Source organism: Phyllobates terribilis, unplaced genomic scaffold (assembly GCF_046119375.1).
Source record: "Phyllobates terribilis strain yellow unplaced genomic scaffold, ASM4611937v1 Scaffold_2__4_contigs__length_985480577, whole genome shotgun sequence".
NCBI classification, from domain to species: domain Eukaryota; kingdom Metazoa; phylum Chordata; class Amphibia; order Anura; family Dendrobatidae; genus Phyllobates; species Phyllobates terribilis.
The window spans coordinates 533,479,531-533,498,005 of NW_027362762.1; the positions used below are offsets into that span (position 1 = coordinate 533,479,531).

An 18,475-nucleotide genomic window follows, 5' to 3' on the forward strand; every position below is an offset into this window, starting at 1 on the left:
TCTTCCCGGACCTGAGATGACATCGTGGTCATGTGACCGCAGGCTGTCTCGCGATATGCCGGCAACCCGGAAGGAGCGCGACAACACACGCGGCAGCACACGCGGCGGGGGATCTGTAAGTATAGCTTTATTTTTTACGGTCACACTATATAAATCCATGCTGTTTGCATGGATTTATATAGTGTGACCTAGTTGTCAAGCAATTTCCAAGTGATGCTATCGCCTGGAAAGTGCTTGTAGTCCGCATGCATAATCGCATGTGAATACGCGTGTATTCTGCAGGAAAAACGCATGCACAATCTGCATGCGTTTTTTCTGGCAAGGGAGATGCAGAAACGCTGCAGAAATTTTCTGCTTCATTTCTGCATCGTGGGCACATAGCCTCACAGCATCCACCCAAGTGAAGAACACTCTCCTGGAAGTATGTGTTTCATTATCTAAGTCTACCATAAAGAGAAGACTTCATTAGAGCAAATAGAGGGTTCACCATAAGGTGCAAACCATTAATCAGCCTTAAAAATAGGCCTTACTAGACTTTGTTAAAAAAATAAAAAAAACATCTAAAAAAAGCCAACCCAGGTCTGGAAAAGCATTCTTTGGACAGATGAAACTAAGATCAACCTGTACCAGAATGATAGGAAGAAGAAAGTATGAAGAAGGCTTGAAACGGCTCATGATCCAAAGTACTCTACATCTTCTGTAAAGCATGGTGGTGTGATTGCATGGGAATGCATGGCTTCCAATGGCACTGGGTCACTAGTGTTTATTGATGATGTGACTGAAGCAGTCTAATGGATTCTGAAGTGAGTGCTATACTTTCTGCTCAGATTCAACCAAATGCAGCAAGGTTGATAGGACAGAACTTCACAGTATAGATGGACAATGACCCAAAACTTAAAGTGGGGAAAATAAGTATTTGGTACACTGCTGCTTTTGCAAGTTTTCCCACCTACAAAGAATGGAGAGGTCTGTAATTTTTATCGTAGGTGCACTTCAATTGAGAGACAGAATCTTACAATGTGATTGTCTGGATTTTTTTTTATTTTTTTTTTTTTATTATTATTAAATTGCTTTTTATTGCATGAGATAAGTATTTGATCACCTACCAACAAGCAAAAATTCAGGCTCACAGACCTGTTAGTTTTTTTTTCTTTAAGAAGCCCTCCTACTCTACACATTACCTGTATTAATTGCACATGTTTGAACTTGTTGCCTGTATAAAAGACACCTGTCCACACACTCAATCAATCACACTCCAACCTCTTCACCATGGCCAAGACCAAAAAGCTGTCTAAGAACACTAGGGACAAAATTGTACCTTCACAAGGCTGGCATGGGCCACAGGAGAATAGGCAAGCAGCTTGGTGAGAAGGCAACAACTGTTGGTACAATTATTAGAAAATGGAAGATGACTGTCAATCTTCCTTGGTCTGGGACTCCATGCAAGATCTCGTCTCGTGGGGTAAGGATGATTCTGAGGCTGGTCAGGAATTGGCCCAGAACTACACAGGAGTACCTGGTCAATGACCTGAAGAGATCTGGGACCACTGTCTCAAACATTACCGTTAGTAACACACTATGCTGTCATGGATTAAAATCCAGCAGGGCACACAAGGTCCCCCTGCTCACGCCAGCACATGTCCAGGCCCATTTGAGCTTTGCCAATGACCATCTGGATGATTGGCATGGGAGAAGGTCATGTGATCAGATAAGACCAAAATATAACTTTTTGGTATCCACTCCACTCGCTGTGATTGGAAGAAGGTTGAGTACTATCCCAAGAACCCCATCCCAACCGTGAAGCATGGTAGGGGAAACATCATACTTTGGTGCGTTTCTGCAAAGGGGACAGGACGCCTGCACCGTATTGAAGGGAGGATGGATGGGGTCATGTATCGTGAGATTTTGGCCAACAACCTCCTTCCCTCAGTAAGAGCATTGAAGATGGGCTGTGGCTGGGTCTTCTAGCATGACAGTGACCCGAAACACACAGCTCTGGCAACTACGGAGTGGCTCCGTAAGAAGCATTTCAAGGTCCTGGAGTGGCCTAGCCAGTCACCAGACCTGAACCCAATAGAAAATCTTTGGAGGGAGCTGAAACTCAATGTTGCGCTGCGACGACCCCTAAACCTGAAAGATCTGGAGAAGATCTGCATGGAGGAGTGGGCCAAAATCCCTACACCGATGTGTGCAAACTTTGTCAAGAACTACAAAAAATGTCTGACCTCTGTAACTGCAAACAAAGCTTACTGTATTAAGTTAATATTAAGTTCTGTTTTTCTATTGTATTAAATAATTATTTCATGCAATAAAATGCAAATGTAATTATGTAAACATCAAATCATACAATGTGATTTTCTGTATTTTTATTTTTAGATTCTGTCTCACAAATTACAGAACTCTTCATTCTTTGTAGGTGGGAAAACTTGCAGAATCGGCAGTGTATCAAATACTTATTTTCTCCACTGTACTGTGAAGGCAACCCAAGAGTTTAAGGCAAAGAAGTTGAATATTCTGGAATGGCTGAATCGGTCACCAGATCTGAACTACATAGAGCATGCATTACACATGTTAAGAGAAAATTAAGGCCGAAAGACCCACAAACAAGCAACAACTGAAGTCAGCTGCAGTACCGCCCTGGCAAAGCATCAGAAAGGAGGAAACACAGCGTTTAGTGAGATCCATGACTTCCAGACTTCAGGCAGTCCTTGCCTGCAAAGGATTCTTTACAAAGCATGAAAAATAAACATTTTATTTGTAGTAAAGTTAATTTGTCCAGTGACTTTTTAGCCCCTGAGATGGGGAGGCTTTGTAGAAAAATGGTTGCATTTCTTAAACATTTTCCAGGATATTTTTGATCAACCCCTTTTAATTAAACCTGAAAGTCTACACTTCAATAACATCTCAGTTGTTTATATTTAAATCCAACAGGGTAGCCTGCAGAGCCCAAATCACAAAGATTCGGTCACTGTCCAAATATTTCTGGACCTAACTGTATCTTTGTGTAGAAAACTACTGTTTTCAACTGATGCTCCCAACAATCTTTGGAATGAAGAGCTCTGTTATCTTCTTACTTAGTTTTCCAAGAATAAAACTAATGATGTTACTTTTTATAGGTAGTATCGTAGAATTAGTTTAAACCCAGAAGTACTGTACTGACATATTCATATGTAGTGGTTGAGAGAGGCCCATCAAAAATCCAGTTATGTGGCATCTCCTTTTTATGTTTTCCGACTTTCACTTTCATGGGGTCAGCCCCTTGTCGCAGTGAATTATTCCAGACCATTGAAATATTAATGTGTAGTTTCTCTTCATAAAGCTTTCTTTTGGCACATTTGTCAAAGTTGTTATATCAGGAAGAAATTGAAATGAGGCTTTTGTTTCCTGTTCTGCAGTAAAATGAGATGACTAGCACATCTAGCTCCACGGTTGCAATTTAATTGCTCTTTTCTGCTAAAAGATGGTTGTTGTTTTTTTTTTTTTCTTTTTTTCAGAAGCAAAGACTGCAGCATTAATGTGTGCGAGCGGTAGACAAATATGTTTCAATAGCTTCCAAAAAGGAATAATTCAGCATGATTAACAGGGGACATATCAGTATTATCACATGGAATGGTCACTGCTGTGGAGCATTGGGGAACATTGATCATCATTAGCTGAACTTCCATTAGTGCTCTTTGAATGTTCTCCTCTCTCCTACATTTGTGCCGTCTATGTATGTATTTATACACTGTGTGTATATGTGTATATATGTGTGTATATATATATATATATATATATATATATATATATATATATATATATATATATATATAATATATAATATATATTTTGTTTTAGTAGGCCATTAGTGTTGGAAAATGAATGATTCACTATTGCAGAGCACATTCTTAGCCAATGTGAGACAGTTCCAAACAAGTCCATTTCTGAGAACTGAAAAAAATGAAAAGCTATGTATGTCTGGGCTTGTACAGGAATATATCAGCTGTACGAAAAGCCACAAGGACTTCTGTGCCCATGTTTGTCAATGCTGTTGGATCTGGGAGGAGGGCAGAAGCTGCAGTGTCTGTCTCCAGTTGAAACCAAGGGAGATTTGATGGATATTGATCCTATCTTGGCCTCCTCTTATCCTGCTCCTTACAGCAGGAGGTGACATAAAGCTTTTATGTGATCAAGTTACTGGATCATTACAGCCAACCACCTCCTTTACCGCTGCCTCAGTGGCAGGAAACTAAAGAAAGAGAGGGGCTTCATTCCTGTAAATGCTCTTTAAGGAATCTGTACTTTCAAAATGGAAAGGTGTTAAAACGGTGCATAGTACATTCATCCAAAAACTGGAATAGTTTTTGCACTAGTACAGCATAAACTAGCGGTAATATACTTATTTTACTCTAAATAAGTGTACCCGCTATAGTGGCCGGGTACATTGCCCATGGTCCACTTGTGAAAAATGACTTTATCTGCAGGCATTCAGACTATACTAATGTTGATGAAGTGGAAAAGAAAAGAGACAAGGGCACTGATAGGTGATAGTGTGGTAACAGTGGGTGGGGGGTGAGAGTGATGCTCACCTGATTTGTGTCACAACTCTATTGCCTGTCTAAAATTAAGCTGCTACAGTCATGTCTGCAGAGATAAGTGGTCCTTCCTCTTCGTAAATGTTGAGAAATGGTAGAGAAGTTGACGTATACCTGACCACGCTGCACTGTAGAATAAGTGGTTCCACGCTTGTAGTTGTGATGCAAGCCGTTTTATTACACGTTTCGAGTCCGTACTGGTCTCTTTCTCACATCAAACTACATACAAGGGCCAAGCGCAACTGCAAACGTGGAGCCACTTATTCTACACAGCAGCACAATCAGGTATACGTCAACTTCTCTACTACTTCATTATGTTGATGAAGTGAACTTTTACAAATCCCTTCCCCTGGTGTTTGTGGCCATGATTTATTATCGTGCATGTATTTATTGTCTGGTGTGAATTTGACCTTCATTTTAATTTCAATTAACCTCTGGAAAGTAGTATTCTTTTTTTTTTATTATTTTTTTTATTGTGCAATAGGTCTCTGTACAGATGAATAACCGTCCATGGTCTGATCGATTTTTGCTGTTTAATTTCTTTCTATGGCAATTACTGCATTGTACAACCGTTCTGCATTGTAAAAGAAGGAAGAAAAACACTTTGAAACTAATATTCAAGCAGAAATGTGTAAAAGAGGTAAACATTAAAGGGCTTGTCTCCTCAAGGCGCAGGCAGTCCGATGATACCTGCTATTACAGCTTTTGAATCCTTGGCTGTTATTGCAAAGAGAAGCTGTGACTGTGCCTGGCCAAACGTTCCGCCAGCAACAAGTAATGTTACATGGCAGCCATACAACTCCGCCCTTATTGGCATTTCTTGCAAGTCCGTTTTGCGTAAATATTGTTTACAGTAAAATATTTTTTTTAGAACTCTGCAATTCCTCTGTTTTCCCTCTGTGAAATTTATGGATAAATTGACAAGAGGAATGAAGTCATCCTGGTGTCAATGCAATGTGTACCTACTATCTAACCACTGCTTGACATCAATGTACAGTGTGAAGATGAGACTACAGTTTTGGCTTGTAGTTGTAGGAACATTTCGTAGAATTGCTTGATTGCAGAAAACCACTGTATGTATTTGGCATATGGTGAGGATTTCAAACTAGCAATCGGCTTGATACAGCTCTGGCGCCACTTAGACTTTTTTTTATTTACATGTTCCCAGTGTATGGAACTGTACATTACCTGTTGACTTCTATCACAAATATATTAAATGAAAGGTATGTCAAACATACTGCAAGACACACTTTTGGTATCCTGTGTATGCAGAAAACATATGCTGCAATGTGGTGTGAACATAGGGTTAGATTGGTCCGGAGGAGTCTCAAACAGTGGGAAAGGGGAACGACGTGCCTGCTCTCTGCTTCTATCTAATTTTCAACAGGGGGAGGTGATAAAGCTTTGTGAGACACCAATGTTGCCCAACAGCTTCTAGCACTGCCCTCAAACAAATCGTCATCAGGGGGCGACACTGGTGTAATGCACTGCTTCTATCACACTCCCCGATGACTATTAGTTTGAGGGCAGTGCTAGAAGCTGTGGGGCAGCGCTACTGCGTTGGTGTCACTCACTACTTCTATCTACATTCCCTGACTGAGACTTCTTTCACAGGTAGAAGCAGTGGCGGTGAAGAAGCAGCAGAGTGCGAGTAATACGCTCACATCTCCCACAGATTCTATTGCCATGACCATGGATGCAGGACAGAGGACGGTGATGCAAGAAATTGTAGTAAGTGACTGCAGCACTGCCCCCTGATGACGTGCTGTTCCAGGATGGGCAATAGATGCTTCAGGGAAGTGAGTGCAGCACCGGCCTCCTGTGGCGTCCTGTTTGAGACTCCTCTCAAACGAAACCTCATAGGAAGAGTGAAAAAAAAAAAACACATTTAGGTATTAGCTAGATAGGGAGACATGTAGAGTATTTTATAATAAAGCTAATTACAAAATTGGTTAGGATGTAAAGGTAGATATTTAGAAAAGACTTTTTAAGTGCCAGACCATCTCTTTAAACCAATAAATCTAGATATTCATGACATCCTAGTATACTACAGTATTTCCCACAGTAAAGGTAAAAACATAGCTTTGACAATGAAGATAAAGTTACAGAATCATTATGCTTGTATCAATTTTACTTGCAACACTAAATCTGGGTACAAGAATTGGTCAACACAAAATAAGAAAGTTTACTTGCTCTAAAATTTGATTTTGTATTGACTCAATTCACATATTAGCATTTCCGGTTTTCTATTGTGTCATAGGAGCAGGCTGACCCTCAACAGCACCCGACGATCCTTGTTGGCTTCTACTGGATGGTGCTTTCATGTTCTATTTTGGTGTCCGAATTTTTCCAGATATAAAAACCGCGCTGCATGCTGTGATTTATTTATTTTTTTTTCTCTCGGGGAGTGTGATGAAATCTGTGAAAGAAGCTTGGGCAGTGTACACATTTGAGCCTGGAGGCTCTGTTCCAACATAATTTAATTCTCTTTGGATCAGTGCTTTATTGTTACTTTGGGATTGCTTGTTTGTTACTTTTCATTCCAGGGTCATTCCTTTTGAAATATCTTTTAGATAAGGTAGGAAGGAATATGCAGAAGTCGTTCATGTTTGAGCACGCTGATTACAACACATATCTTTATTTGATACTGCATACCTTTTGGGGATAGTGTAATCACTAAACTCTGATTATATGAAAGTATGCAATTTAATTAGAAAACTGGGATGTGTAAAATCCTGCAGGCAAGGAGGATGGGAATCTGAGAATATTGCTGTGGACCAGCACCTTTGTATGTACCTTACATGCTATAGAAGACTGAATTCTAGAACAGCTTGCATTGGAAAAATAGAAAACAGAAGGGAGAACCTCCAACAAGAATGTTACACTTGGAGGAACATGTAAATGTGGGAAGGTCCTCCAACTTTAGACTTATCTGAATATAGGTGTGCCACATTAACCTTTGTACAAACTGCAAAGGTTTGCGTAACATGATATCTTTTATCTCTAACTTGAAATGGGAAAAAATGTAATGACTGCCGTTCCACGTTATATAATAGGTCACTGACTCTGGACTTTTGCTTCAATAGTATTTTATCACTTCACATGTTAGTAATTCTTTTAGGATATGCAGGTCTAATGGTTAACATATGGTATGTGTTTTCTGGGGGGCAGCGTATATGAATGGTCCTATGTTAGTGGGCTGCAGCAGCTCTATCGCATCTTTTTTGTCAACTCTTTACAATACATTTAGAAAGTGAAAACCGTGCCTCCTTGTAACAGATAAAACATTGCTTTTACTGATGGTGTTAAAAAATGATGCAGGTGTTTTATAAAATGGCTTGCTTTACGATAAATTTTAAGAATTAAATATGATTTTTGCTTTAGGGTGCAGTTAAAGGAGGTGACCTAAATGGCTTATGAATGTGATAATTGTCCCTTGCTTAGGACCTCAATCTGTTCATGACTCCATATACTTTAGATAACTGTTAGCTGAACAATATAGCTATTTGTTTCACTCAGCTTGAGCGAAGTATCATTTTCAGCAGCAGAAGGGAAGGAAGGGAGACACAGATTCTCTACTTCGTGGGTAGGCGGAGCCCCATAGGATAGTCACCTCAGATTGGAAAAAGACGACCGGCCCCTCCAGTATATAGGCTCCTCCTACTCCCATGTTCATCAGTCTTTTTATCTGAGGTCTCAGAGGATAGTCGCTGCTTCGGCAGCTCCTCAGAAGAGTTGTTATTTTATATCCAGCGAGTCCTGGACCCCCCGTGGTCTAGAGGTCTCTGGGGGTCTCGGCGCTGCTGAGACCCCTGACCCTCCCCTGGCAGCTCTGTGTACCCCTTGAGGAGGTTCCCACTTATGCCTGCCGGCCCCGGGGGATACAGGGCGCTCCCTGGCGGAGGCGCACACCACACATCTGAGAGGGTCCCTGCGTGCTCCGCCATAGGGGGGAGCAAAGGACCATGGCGCCACACATCCCTGAGGATCCCTGTGGCGTTCAGCCGGGTAAATGCTCTTTGGTCTAAAGCGTATCTTTGACGGCTACGGCAAGCGTACTGCCTGTGTGTTTCTTGTCTTTCAGACGCTGCCTTGACTGGGGAGCAGAGACGGAGGCCAGCAATTTTTATTTTTTATTTGCGCATGCTTCTTCGTTTTTGCTTCCTGCCTTCATTGAGGCAGGAAGCTCCCTATATTGGCGCGCGTTTTCTTGCTTTTATTGACTTGCTTCCTGCCTTCATAGAGGTAGGAAGTTTTCTGCCCTCATTTTTGCTGTTTGAATAAGGCGAGGGGCGTGGCCTAGCGGGGGCGTGGCTTAGCGTCTCCTGGCTTCCTGCCATCATTACTTAGGCAGGAAGCGCTTGGTTGAGCGTGCGCTGGCGGTCCCTGCTTCTCCCTCCGGCGTCCAGCGGCGCCTCCTGCTCTCTGCTCCCCGTCCGTCCACACACTTAGGAGGAGCGGTCGCCGCAGTACCGGTGAGTCCCCCTCTGCCTCTGGCAGGGGTTCTTTGTCAATGCTGTCTCTCCAGGCTACCTATTAGGAGTCCTCAGGAGCACTGCCGCTTTCTCTCCTAAAGCTATTTACTTCACTGACCTTTTAGGCTGTGTAGTATTATAGTTGCTGTGATGTTAACCCCTTCTGAAAAAGTGGAACTTTAGGGGAAACACATGGTGTTTAAGGGAGTTTCCCCCTATTGATTTTTTGCTCGGCATTTCTGGGGTAGCTCTTTTCTAAGGGTGAGCTTTAACCCTTCAGAGCCTGTCGCATATATATAAAAAATTAAATTAAAAAAAAAAAAGTGAGTTTTGAAAACAGGCTGTGCAGCTTTCACACTTTTTTGCCATCCTTGTTGTACATCCTGGCATCTGGTGTGGGTGGCATGTCGGATCAGGGGCCTGGGAGTGCGGATCGGTCTCCTGATCCGTTTCAGGTTCAGTCGCACGCCTCTGATACACTCAGGCCTTCTACTACATCAAGTTCAACGCTCAGTGATGTTAAGGTGGAGGCGCTCACTCGCTCCATTGATAGTCTCTCTAGTCTCCTGGGACAGTGGGTGTCAGCTAGATCACACCCAATGCCACGAGGTAAAAAGCGCCGCAAGACTATGGTGGCGTTGTCTCCCTCGCAGAGCGCATCAGAGGCTTCGGATTCACCAACAGATTCGGTTGATGAAATTTCGGAGTCCGAAGAGGAGGATCAACAGGATCGCTCTGTTTCTCTTTCTGGTCGCGTAGATGGGTTTATTAAGGACATGCGGGAAGTATTAGAGCTGTCTGAAGAGCCGACAAGACCGTCTAGGTCGGGCCGTCTGTATCAGAAGACGCGCCGTGTTCGTTCTACATTACCTGCGCATAAGGAACTTAACGAAGTGGTGGAGAAGGAGCGTCAGTGTCCGGATAAACGCTTCCGAGGAACGCGTTTTTTTGATGCCCTATATCCCTGTGCCAAGGAGATGGTTACTAATTGGGTTCCCTCTCCTGAGGTGGATATATCTCTGTCTCAGCTGACCAAGTCTTCCCTGCTTCCTGTTAAAGGGAGAGCCAATCTTCAGGATCCTTTGGACAGAAGATCGGAGTCAGCGGCGAAATCCATCTATGAAGCCGCGGGTCATGGTTTCCGAGCGGCCTTGGGGGCCATGTGGGCCGGTGAGGCTTCTCTGCGGTGGTTGGATCAGCTGCGTGCGGCGTGGCAGGATGGGACTTCGCGTTCAGAAGTGGAAAAGCTTTTTCAGCGAATGGAAGAAGCTATGTGTTATGGCAGAGATGCAGTACTGGACACTGCTTCAATTCTGTCCAGGGCTCAGGCTTCGGCAGTCACGATTAGAAGAGCTCTGTGGCTTAAACAGTGGACCGGGGATGCAGTATCCAAACAGGTATTGCTTAATCTGGCATATAAGGGCGGTCAGCTCTTTGGTTCAGATCTTTCGGAACTAATTGCCAAAGCTAAAGCTAAGGATGTTACTCTGCCTGGGAAAAAGGCAGTGGCATCCACAGCCAGCAGGACAGGGCCCGGCAGAGGTCTTCGGTCCTTTCGGGCCAGGGGACGATTCAGTCAGCCTTCTTGGAGATTGGGTCGTCCCTCATCCTCCGGCAGATCCGCCCAGAAATCTTGTACTCCTTGGAAGCAACGGTCCCTTCAGGACAGACGGGAGGTTGATAAAAAGTCCGCTAAGGCTGACTGACGCCAGGGATCCCCCCGAGGGCTCTCGGGTGGGAGGTCGTCTGCTACAATTCGGGTCGATCTGGGCAACCCACATAGCAGACGCCTGGGTGACACGGGTTATGTCGGCAGGCTATTTCATAGAGTTTCATTCGCTGCCTCCAGACAGGTTTCGTCTGAGGGGCATTCCGTCCGTGCCAAAACTGGCTGCCGCACTGTTTCAGGAGGTCGACTCTCTCCTACAGCTGGGTGTGGTGGTTCAGGTTCCTCCGGAAGACCAGGGAAAGGATTTTTATTCCAACCTTTTTGTGGTCCCCAAAAAGGAGGACAAGTTTCGTCCGGTGCTGGATCTCAGGGATTTGAATATTTACGTCTGGACACGGAAGTTCCGCATGGAGTCTCTCCGATCGGTGATAGCGACCCTGTCGCAGTACGATTTCTTGGTGTCCATAGACATCCGCGACGCCTATTTGCATATCCCTATCGGCAGGGCTCACCAGCGTTTCTTGCGTTTCGCTATAGGTCAAACCCATTACCAGTTTGTGGCCCTGCCTTTCGGGTTGGCCGCAGCTCCCAGGGTTTTTACAAAAATTCTGGCTCCTCTCATGGCGCTTCTTCGAAGACAGGGGGTTACGATCCTCCCCTACCTGGACGACCTGTTCATAGTGTCACCCACAGCGGAGGAGGCAATAGCGGCTCGCGATCTCTCCCTTCAGTACCTGATGGACTTCGGGTGGCTGATCAATTGGAAAAAATCGTCATTGGAGCCAGCACAGTCCATTCTTTTCCTGGGGATGCAGTTCGATACTGTTCGGGCAGTTGTGTCCCTACCTCCTGTCAAACAGACGAACCTTCGTCTTCTGGTCCAGGCTATGAGGTCGGCGCTGTCAATGTCCCTTCGGGAATGCATGCGCCTTCTGGGTCAAATGGTGGCAACTATGGAAGCAGTACCATTTGCACAATTTCATTACCGGGATCTCCAGAGCCTTATTCTGACCCATTGGGATCGATCGCTAACTTCTCTGGATCGCTCGGTCATTATCTCCCGCAGGGTGCGAGAATCTCTTGGATGATGGTTACGTCCGGAGACTCTATCCGTGGGGAAATCCTTCCTTCCTCCGAGATGGTCGGTGGTGACAACCGATGCCAGCCGGACAGGCTGGGGGGGAGTTTGGAACAACCTCTGGATTCAGGGAGTCTGGTCGCCAAAGGAGTCGTCTCTCCCGATCAACATTTTGGAGTTGAGAGCAATATTTCTCTGCCTCCAACATTGGGCGGTCTTATTGAGCGGTCTACCGGTCCGGATCCAGTCGGACAACGCTACGGCTGTCGCGTACATCAACCACCAAGGCGGGACGAGGAGTTCCAGTCTCATGACGGAGGTCTCTCGGATCCTGGTCTGGGCCGAGTCCAAAGTTCCAGCAATCTCTGCAATTCACATTCCAGGGGTGTTGAATATCTCGGCGGACTTCCTCAGTCGCGAGCAAGTGGACCCTGGGGAATGGAGTCTCCATCCAGAAGTGTTTTCTCTGCTGTGTTCCTGTTGGGGGACTCCTCAGGTGGACTTGATGGCATCCAGGCTGAACGCCAGGGTTCCGACGTTCATGTCCAGGTACAGGGACCCGGAGGCGGTGGCGGTGGATGCTCTAGTGGCCCCGTGGGGTCAGTTCAAGCTGATCTATGCGTTTCCGCCGATATCCTTACTACCTCTGGTGATCCGTTATAATATACCACAAAAAGAACCAGACTTTGATATAAATCATGCTAACTCCTTATTAAGCATTTTACTTAGAAAGACAGAGTAATTACACATGCAGCAATTTTTGTGAAAAAGTATAAATCCATTTATTTTACATATATGCTGACAAACAATTAAAAACAGTTATTTAGCAGACAGTGAGCCATAGTAAATAATGAACCGATCAATTGGGGTGGTTTGCAGGTTTACAAGTATATATCCTGAGTGGCATTAACATCAATCAAATCACATTGCAGTAAACAGTTTAACACCAGTCTTTTTAGTAATCAGAAGGGCTTTATCTTCCCCTCTCCACGGGAGGTGGCAAACAACAGGCAGAGAAAACACAAGTCACAGTTTAACAGCACGCCATTATATATATATATATATATTATATTATATTATATTATATTATATTATATTATATTATATTATATTATATTATAATATAATATAATATAATATATTATATAATATAATATAATATAATATAATATAATATAATATAAAATATATATATATATATATATATATATAATATAATCAGTCTATGCCTCAAGTGCAATCATAAATGCAGGCTGCAGACTATCAGTGCTCATGTACCCAGTGCACAGTTACCCTGTGCTGAAATCTCAGACCCCAGTTAGTGTCACCTCTGGTGATCCGACGGATCAAACTCGAAAGGGTATCAATAATTCTGATAGCACCAGACTGGCCGCGGAGGACATGGTATTCGACGCTGGTGTCTCTTCAGGCGGCACCTCTGTTTCTGCTGCCCCTTCGCCCGAACTTGCTCACTCAAGGGCCCATTCGTCATCCGGACCTGAGGTCCCTTCGTTTGACGGCGTGGCTCTTGAGACCGAGATCTTGACCCGTCGCGGTTTTTCACCCGAGGTCATTGCTACCTTGCAGGTGACCAGACAATGTGAACTGAGGTCTAAGATGGCAGACATACAAGAAACAGAGGCATGTTCACACTAGCAAAAAAGAAGCAAGACAAAAATATATCTCATACCCTACCATAATTATATATAAATGTAAAGCAAAATTGCATAATAAATATAGGGTACTTAGTGAACTATTTTTGATCAAAAAAAGTATACAAGCCGTCCCACCAGCGGCAAGGTGACCCTAAATTGGGACGGTACCTATACTGCCTATATTAAAAACCTTACTGTATATCAAAGTTGAAGTAATGCATATAAAAGGGTAGACAAATAGGACCGGGTCCCAACTCCAGACCACCTAGGCCTGTGGTAAGCTACATATATACCAATCAGCTCAACAAAGGGCATGCCACACCCTTAAATTGCACAGAATGCAAACAAGTCAAAAAAACAGACAATGTGAACTGAGGTCTAAGATGGCAGACATACAAGAAACAGAGGCATGTTCACACTAGCAAAAAAGAAGCAAGACAAAAATATATCTCATACCCTACCATAATTATATATAAATGTAAAGCAAATAGGACCGGGTCCCAACTCCAGACCACCTAGGCCCGTGGTAAGCTACATATATACCAATCAGCTCAACAAATTGTCTACCCTTTTATATGCATTACTTCAACTTTGATATACAGTAAGGTTTTTAATATAGGCAGTATAGGTACCGTCCCAATTTAGGGTCACCTTGCCGCTGGTGGGACGGCTTGTATACTTTTTTTGATCAAAAATAGTTCACTAAGTACCCTATATTTATTATGCAATTTTGCTTTACATTTATATATAATTATGGTAGGGTATGAGATATATTTTTGTCTTGCTTCTTTTTTGCTACCTTGCAGGTGGCCCGGAGTCCAGCTACGTCCAGGATTTATCACAGAACTTGGGAGTCTTTCTATTCATGGTGTTCTGGATCCTCAAGAAACCCGAGGTTTTTTTCCATCCCCAACTTCTTTGCTTTTCTGCAATCTAGTCTGGCCAGGGGTTTGGCAGTTAGTACGGTGCGGGGACAGGTATCTGCTCTTTCTGCACTTTTTAGGAAGGCTATTGCCTCTCGTAGGGATGTGCGCTCTTTTTTTCGCGGAGTCGCACGTCAGTTTCCGCCACGGAGGGCAGTTGTGGCTCCATGGTGGCTTAATCTAGACCTGGAAGCCCTTCAGCATAGGCCTTTTGAGCCTATGGATTCTGCTAAACTTTCACTACTTTCTTGGAAGGTGGCCTTCTTGGTGGCAGTCACCTCTTTGAGAAGGGTATCAGAATTGGCAGCACTTTCTTGCTCACCTCCTTTTCTGGAATTTTTTCCAGATCGCGTGGTGCTTCGTACTCGTGAAGATTTTTTGCCTAAGGTAGTGTCACAATTCCACATTAATCAGGACATTGTGTTGCCTTCTCTTTGTCCAGGACCTAAGAATCCAAGGGAGCGGGCCTTGCACTCGTTGGACTTATTGCGGGCATTGAAGTTCTATCTTACGATCACCCAAGGTTTTCGGAAGTCGGACTCTCTTTTTATAATTCCGGTAGGTCGTCGGCGTGGTCAACGTGCTTCCAAAGACACGATAGCTCGGTGGATCCGTTCAGCTATCCTGGAAGCGTACCGGCTCAAGGGCGAGCCTTGTCCGGTTAAAGTTAAAGCTCATTCCACGAGAGCCATTGGCTCATCGTGGGCTTTTCGTCAGGGGGCCTCGGCAGCGCAGCTCTGCCGGGCGGCCACCTGGCGCTCCGTTCACACCTTTACTAAGTTTTATAAGGTGGACGTAAGTGCTTCAGCCGATGCGGCCCTGGGACGCAGGGTCCTGCAGGCGGCGGTAATTTAAGTTATCCCTTTACTTAGTTTTCCGTTATTTTAGCACGGTTTGCGCTCTTGCCTAAGTTTTGGGGTATGGAAGCTTCTGCCTCTATTTCCCACCCTTAAGTAGGTACTGCTTTAGGACGTCCCACGAAGTAGAGAATCTGTGTCTCCCTTCCTTCCCTTCTGCTGCTGAAAGACGGATTTTGGTAAGAACTTACCTGTAAAATCCTTTTCAGCGAAGGAAGGAAGGGAGACACAGCACCCTCCCAGGGCAGAAGTGTTTTTTTGTGTTTCTAGATGCAGCACGTCTCCTTCCTGATGTCGATCTTCTGGACTGGGTTTAGCGCTCTACGGCTCTCCTTCCAGTTTCGCCAGCTCTACACAGTTGTCAGGTCCAATGGGGTATGCCTAAGACTGTGTGTTTCTATTACATAACCTGTTTTCTCTCATTTCTGAAATTTCAGAAGGGGATATGTTGTTCTGCTGGTTGGTCTGCTCTTCCTTAGCTTGTGTACGGACTGATGAACATGGGAGTAGGAGGAGCCTATATATTGGAGGGGCCGGTCGTCTTTTTCCAATCTGAGGTGACTATCCTATGGGGCTCCGCCTACCCACGAAGTAGAGAATCTGTGTCTCCCTTCCTTCCTTTGCTGAAAAGGATTTTACAGGTAAGTTCTTACCAAAATCCGTCTTTTTTCAATGGGGAGAGAGGACTAAATTGTTAGCAGACTCCTCTGGAAGCGGCTTCTCTCCCACATGAAATAAGAATTAGGCTACGGTCAGATGGCTGTAGATTCTGTCATCCGAGAGAATCAGGCCGATTGTGCAAATAATACTCTGTTCAAACTGTCATCAGAATGTCAGCATTGTGTGATCGGATTCTCTCGGATGTGAGAACCGTAGAACACTATGAGGAGAAGATGAAGAAAAAAAATCTCCACCTTCTCCATTTTGTGAGTCTGCGGAAAGCTGATTGCACTAAGATGTCATCTGAGTGCAGCCCGATGTGTTCCATGCACCCATAGATGTGAATGGGTACTGGGCATCCGATTATCAAAGAGAAATCGCGACATGCTGTGATTTTTTTTTGTTACAGACAGTGAAATAAAAATTGGGAACCAGCACTGCCCAATTGAATAACATTGGTCCTAGTGCTATCTGCTAAAAAATACAACGCTGGTGTGACAGAGCCCTTAAGCATGTTGAAACCAACCTACCTGATCTCTCCCCATCCCCCCATCATTTGCCATAAGTGGAGAGTCATACACTATAGATAGTGTCGTCTGGTCCCACCGAAATCGGCGCTTTGGGCAACTTGCATCTGAGCGTGGAGACCTTTTAGGCAGAGCAGTATAATGTAATGTAATAGAATAGATACAAGTTGAGCCTTTTTCAGATCAAATATATATATAATTTTGTTTTATTCTAGCACTAATTTGTATTTAGTCCTGCTTGACTTGCTGCCATATATCGAACTATCTAGCTTAGGGCCTTCCATAGCTCCTTGTCCTAAGTCAGCTGTCTGTAAAGAACCCTTTTCTTTATTGGAAGCTCTGCAATAACAAATCAGTGGCATTAAACGTATCAATTGGACAGTTCCTGTAACCCTATGTTTATATTTTATGGACTTTTTGTTGCTTTCAATAGGCTGAACTAATAGGTTAATACAGTTTATTATTGTTGATCATATTAAACTTTTTTCTGGCTTCATCATTTGATGCAATTTGTCGGTAGCTATTCAATTACAATGAGACTATAACCATGGCTAAATCCAAGATCAAGGAGACTATAACAAAAGCTGCATTCACACATCCGTGTGACACATCTATGTGCTGTCTGCGTTTTCTCGGACAGCACACTGACTCCTACAGTTTCATTGAGACATGCACACCTCCGTTATAAAAACAGGTCCATGTCTCCTGTCCATGAGACTCTGAACATGTCTTTCTCTCATCCGATTTGTGGATCAGACTTGGTCATTAATGTCTGTGGGGATCCATGAGACTCAGTTGATGAAACTAGGAAGAAAGACTTTGTTCTTCAGTTTTGCGTCCTAGTTTGATCCTTTTTTAACTGCTACATTAAGTCAATGGATAAAGTTCAGTCTACCTGCTTCAGAAAACTTAAAAAAAAAAAAAAAAAAAAAGTATGAGAAAAACTAAAGCAACTATGATGACGCCAGAGAAAAAAAAATTGGTCAATTTCCTTGGAATGGTAGCACACAGATGTGTGAATGTAGCCCAAGGCCAATAGTATTGAAGGGGTTGTCCAGTACATTTATATTGATGGCCTGTGCTTAGGATAGGCCATCAATCTCAGATCTGTGGGTGTGCGACACTCGGCACTGTTGCTGACCAGCTGTTCCCTCTGCCTTTGGACAGATGTGATCACTTGCTGTGCTGCACGAACGGGGATTGCACATCTGCCCCTATTAAAATAAATAGGAGTGGATCTGCAGTACCCCGCTACGGCCTTTATACCGTTGACATAGCCGCACTGTTCTGCTCTGCAAGTGTCACAGTAAACAGCTGATCAACGGGGGTTTCAGGTGTCGCACCTGCACCTATCTGATATTAAGGATAGTCAATCAATATAGTGGTACTAGACAACCCCATTAAGACTCAATGATTAGAATGGCTTTATTTTTTGTTTTATAACTGGACCGTAAAGTGTTTTTGAAATTATAGTAGTATTCTCCCAACAAGCAATTTATGGTAATATCTAAGTGTGAATAAAAATTTCAGAAGCTGGGTGATTGCTTTCTGCCTGCTAGCTAAAAGAACCTGTATCTTGTCTTTATCATCAAATCTGAAGTGGCGTGCATGACTGTCCTAATGGGTAATTTACACCTGACCTTAAAGGGGGTATTCCAGGACCACTTCCTTCTACATCAGGAATGAGTGGTGCTGCTAACATTATGTTGGCAGATGCTTGCCAAGATGCATTCTATATTAGCAGGTATCGTGCGTGCATCCTAGTCCAGTGAATCGGACAGGTGCATAATCCCTGTCAGTTTGTGTGAGACCTAGACCAATAAAGATTAGCCCCCTCCCATTTATCCTGCAGTTGAGTATTACTATTGTTTTTTATTTCCGTGAAGACTTAAACTTACAGTGGGTACGGAAAGTATTCAGACCCCTTTAAATTTTTCACTGTTTCATTGCAGCCATTTAGTACATTCTAAAAAGTTATTTTTTTTTCCTCATTAAAGTACACTCTGCACCCCATCTGGACTGAAAAAAAACAAACAGAAAATGTAGAAAGTTTTTCA

General features: G+C 43.7%; 1 protein-coding gene and 1 long non-coding RNA gene across 4 annotated transcripts in view; one reads left to right on the top strand and one right to left on the bottom strand.

The window, feature by feature from the left end:
• The window catches only part of LOC141219705 (uncharacterized), a 186,940-nt gene that overhangs the window by 100,728 nt on the left and 67,737 nt on the right, over positions 1-18,475 (bottom strand). The window lies entirely within an intron of this gene.
• RPS6KA1 (ribosomal protein S6 kinase A1) overlaps positions 1-18,475 on the top strand; it is a 177,679-nt gene that overhangs the window by 68,106 nt on the left and 91,098 nt on the right. Inside the window, exons 3-4 of one of the 3 annotated variants that reach the window (XM_073666160.1) lie at positions 5,059-5,214; positions 6,189-6,305. The exons of 1 other annotated variant lie outside the window; for it this stretch is intronic. In XM_073666160.1, the coding sequence (XP_073522261.1) occupies positions 5,059-5,214; positions 6,189-6,305 (273 nt within the window). The remainder of the gene's footprint in view (positions 1-5,058; positions 5,215-6,188; positions 6,306-18,475) is intronic. One more of the 3 variants, XM_073666161.1, reaches the window with a different exon arrangement.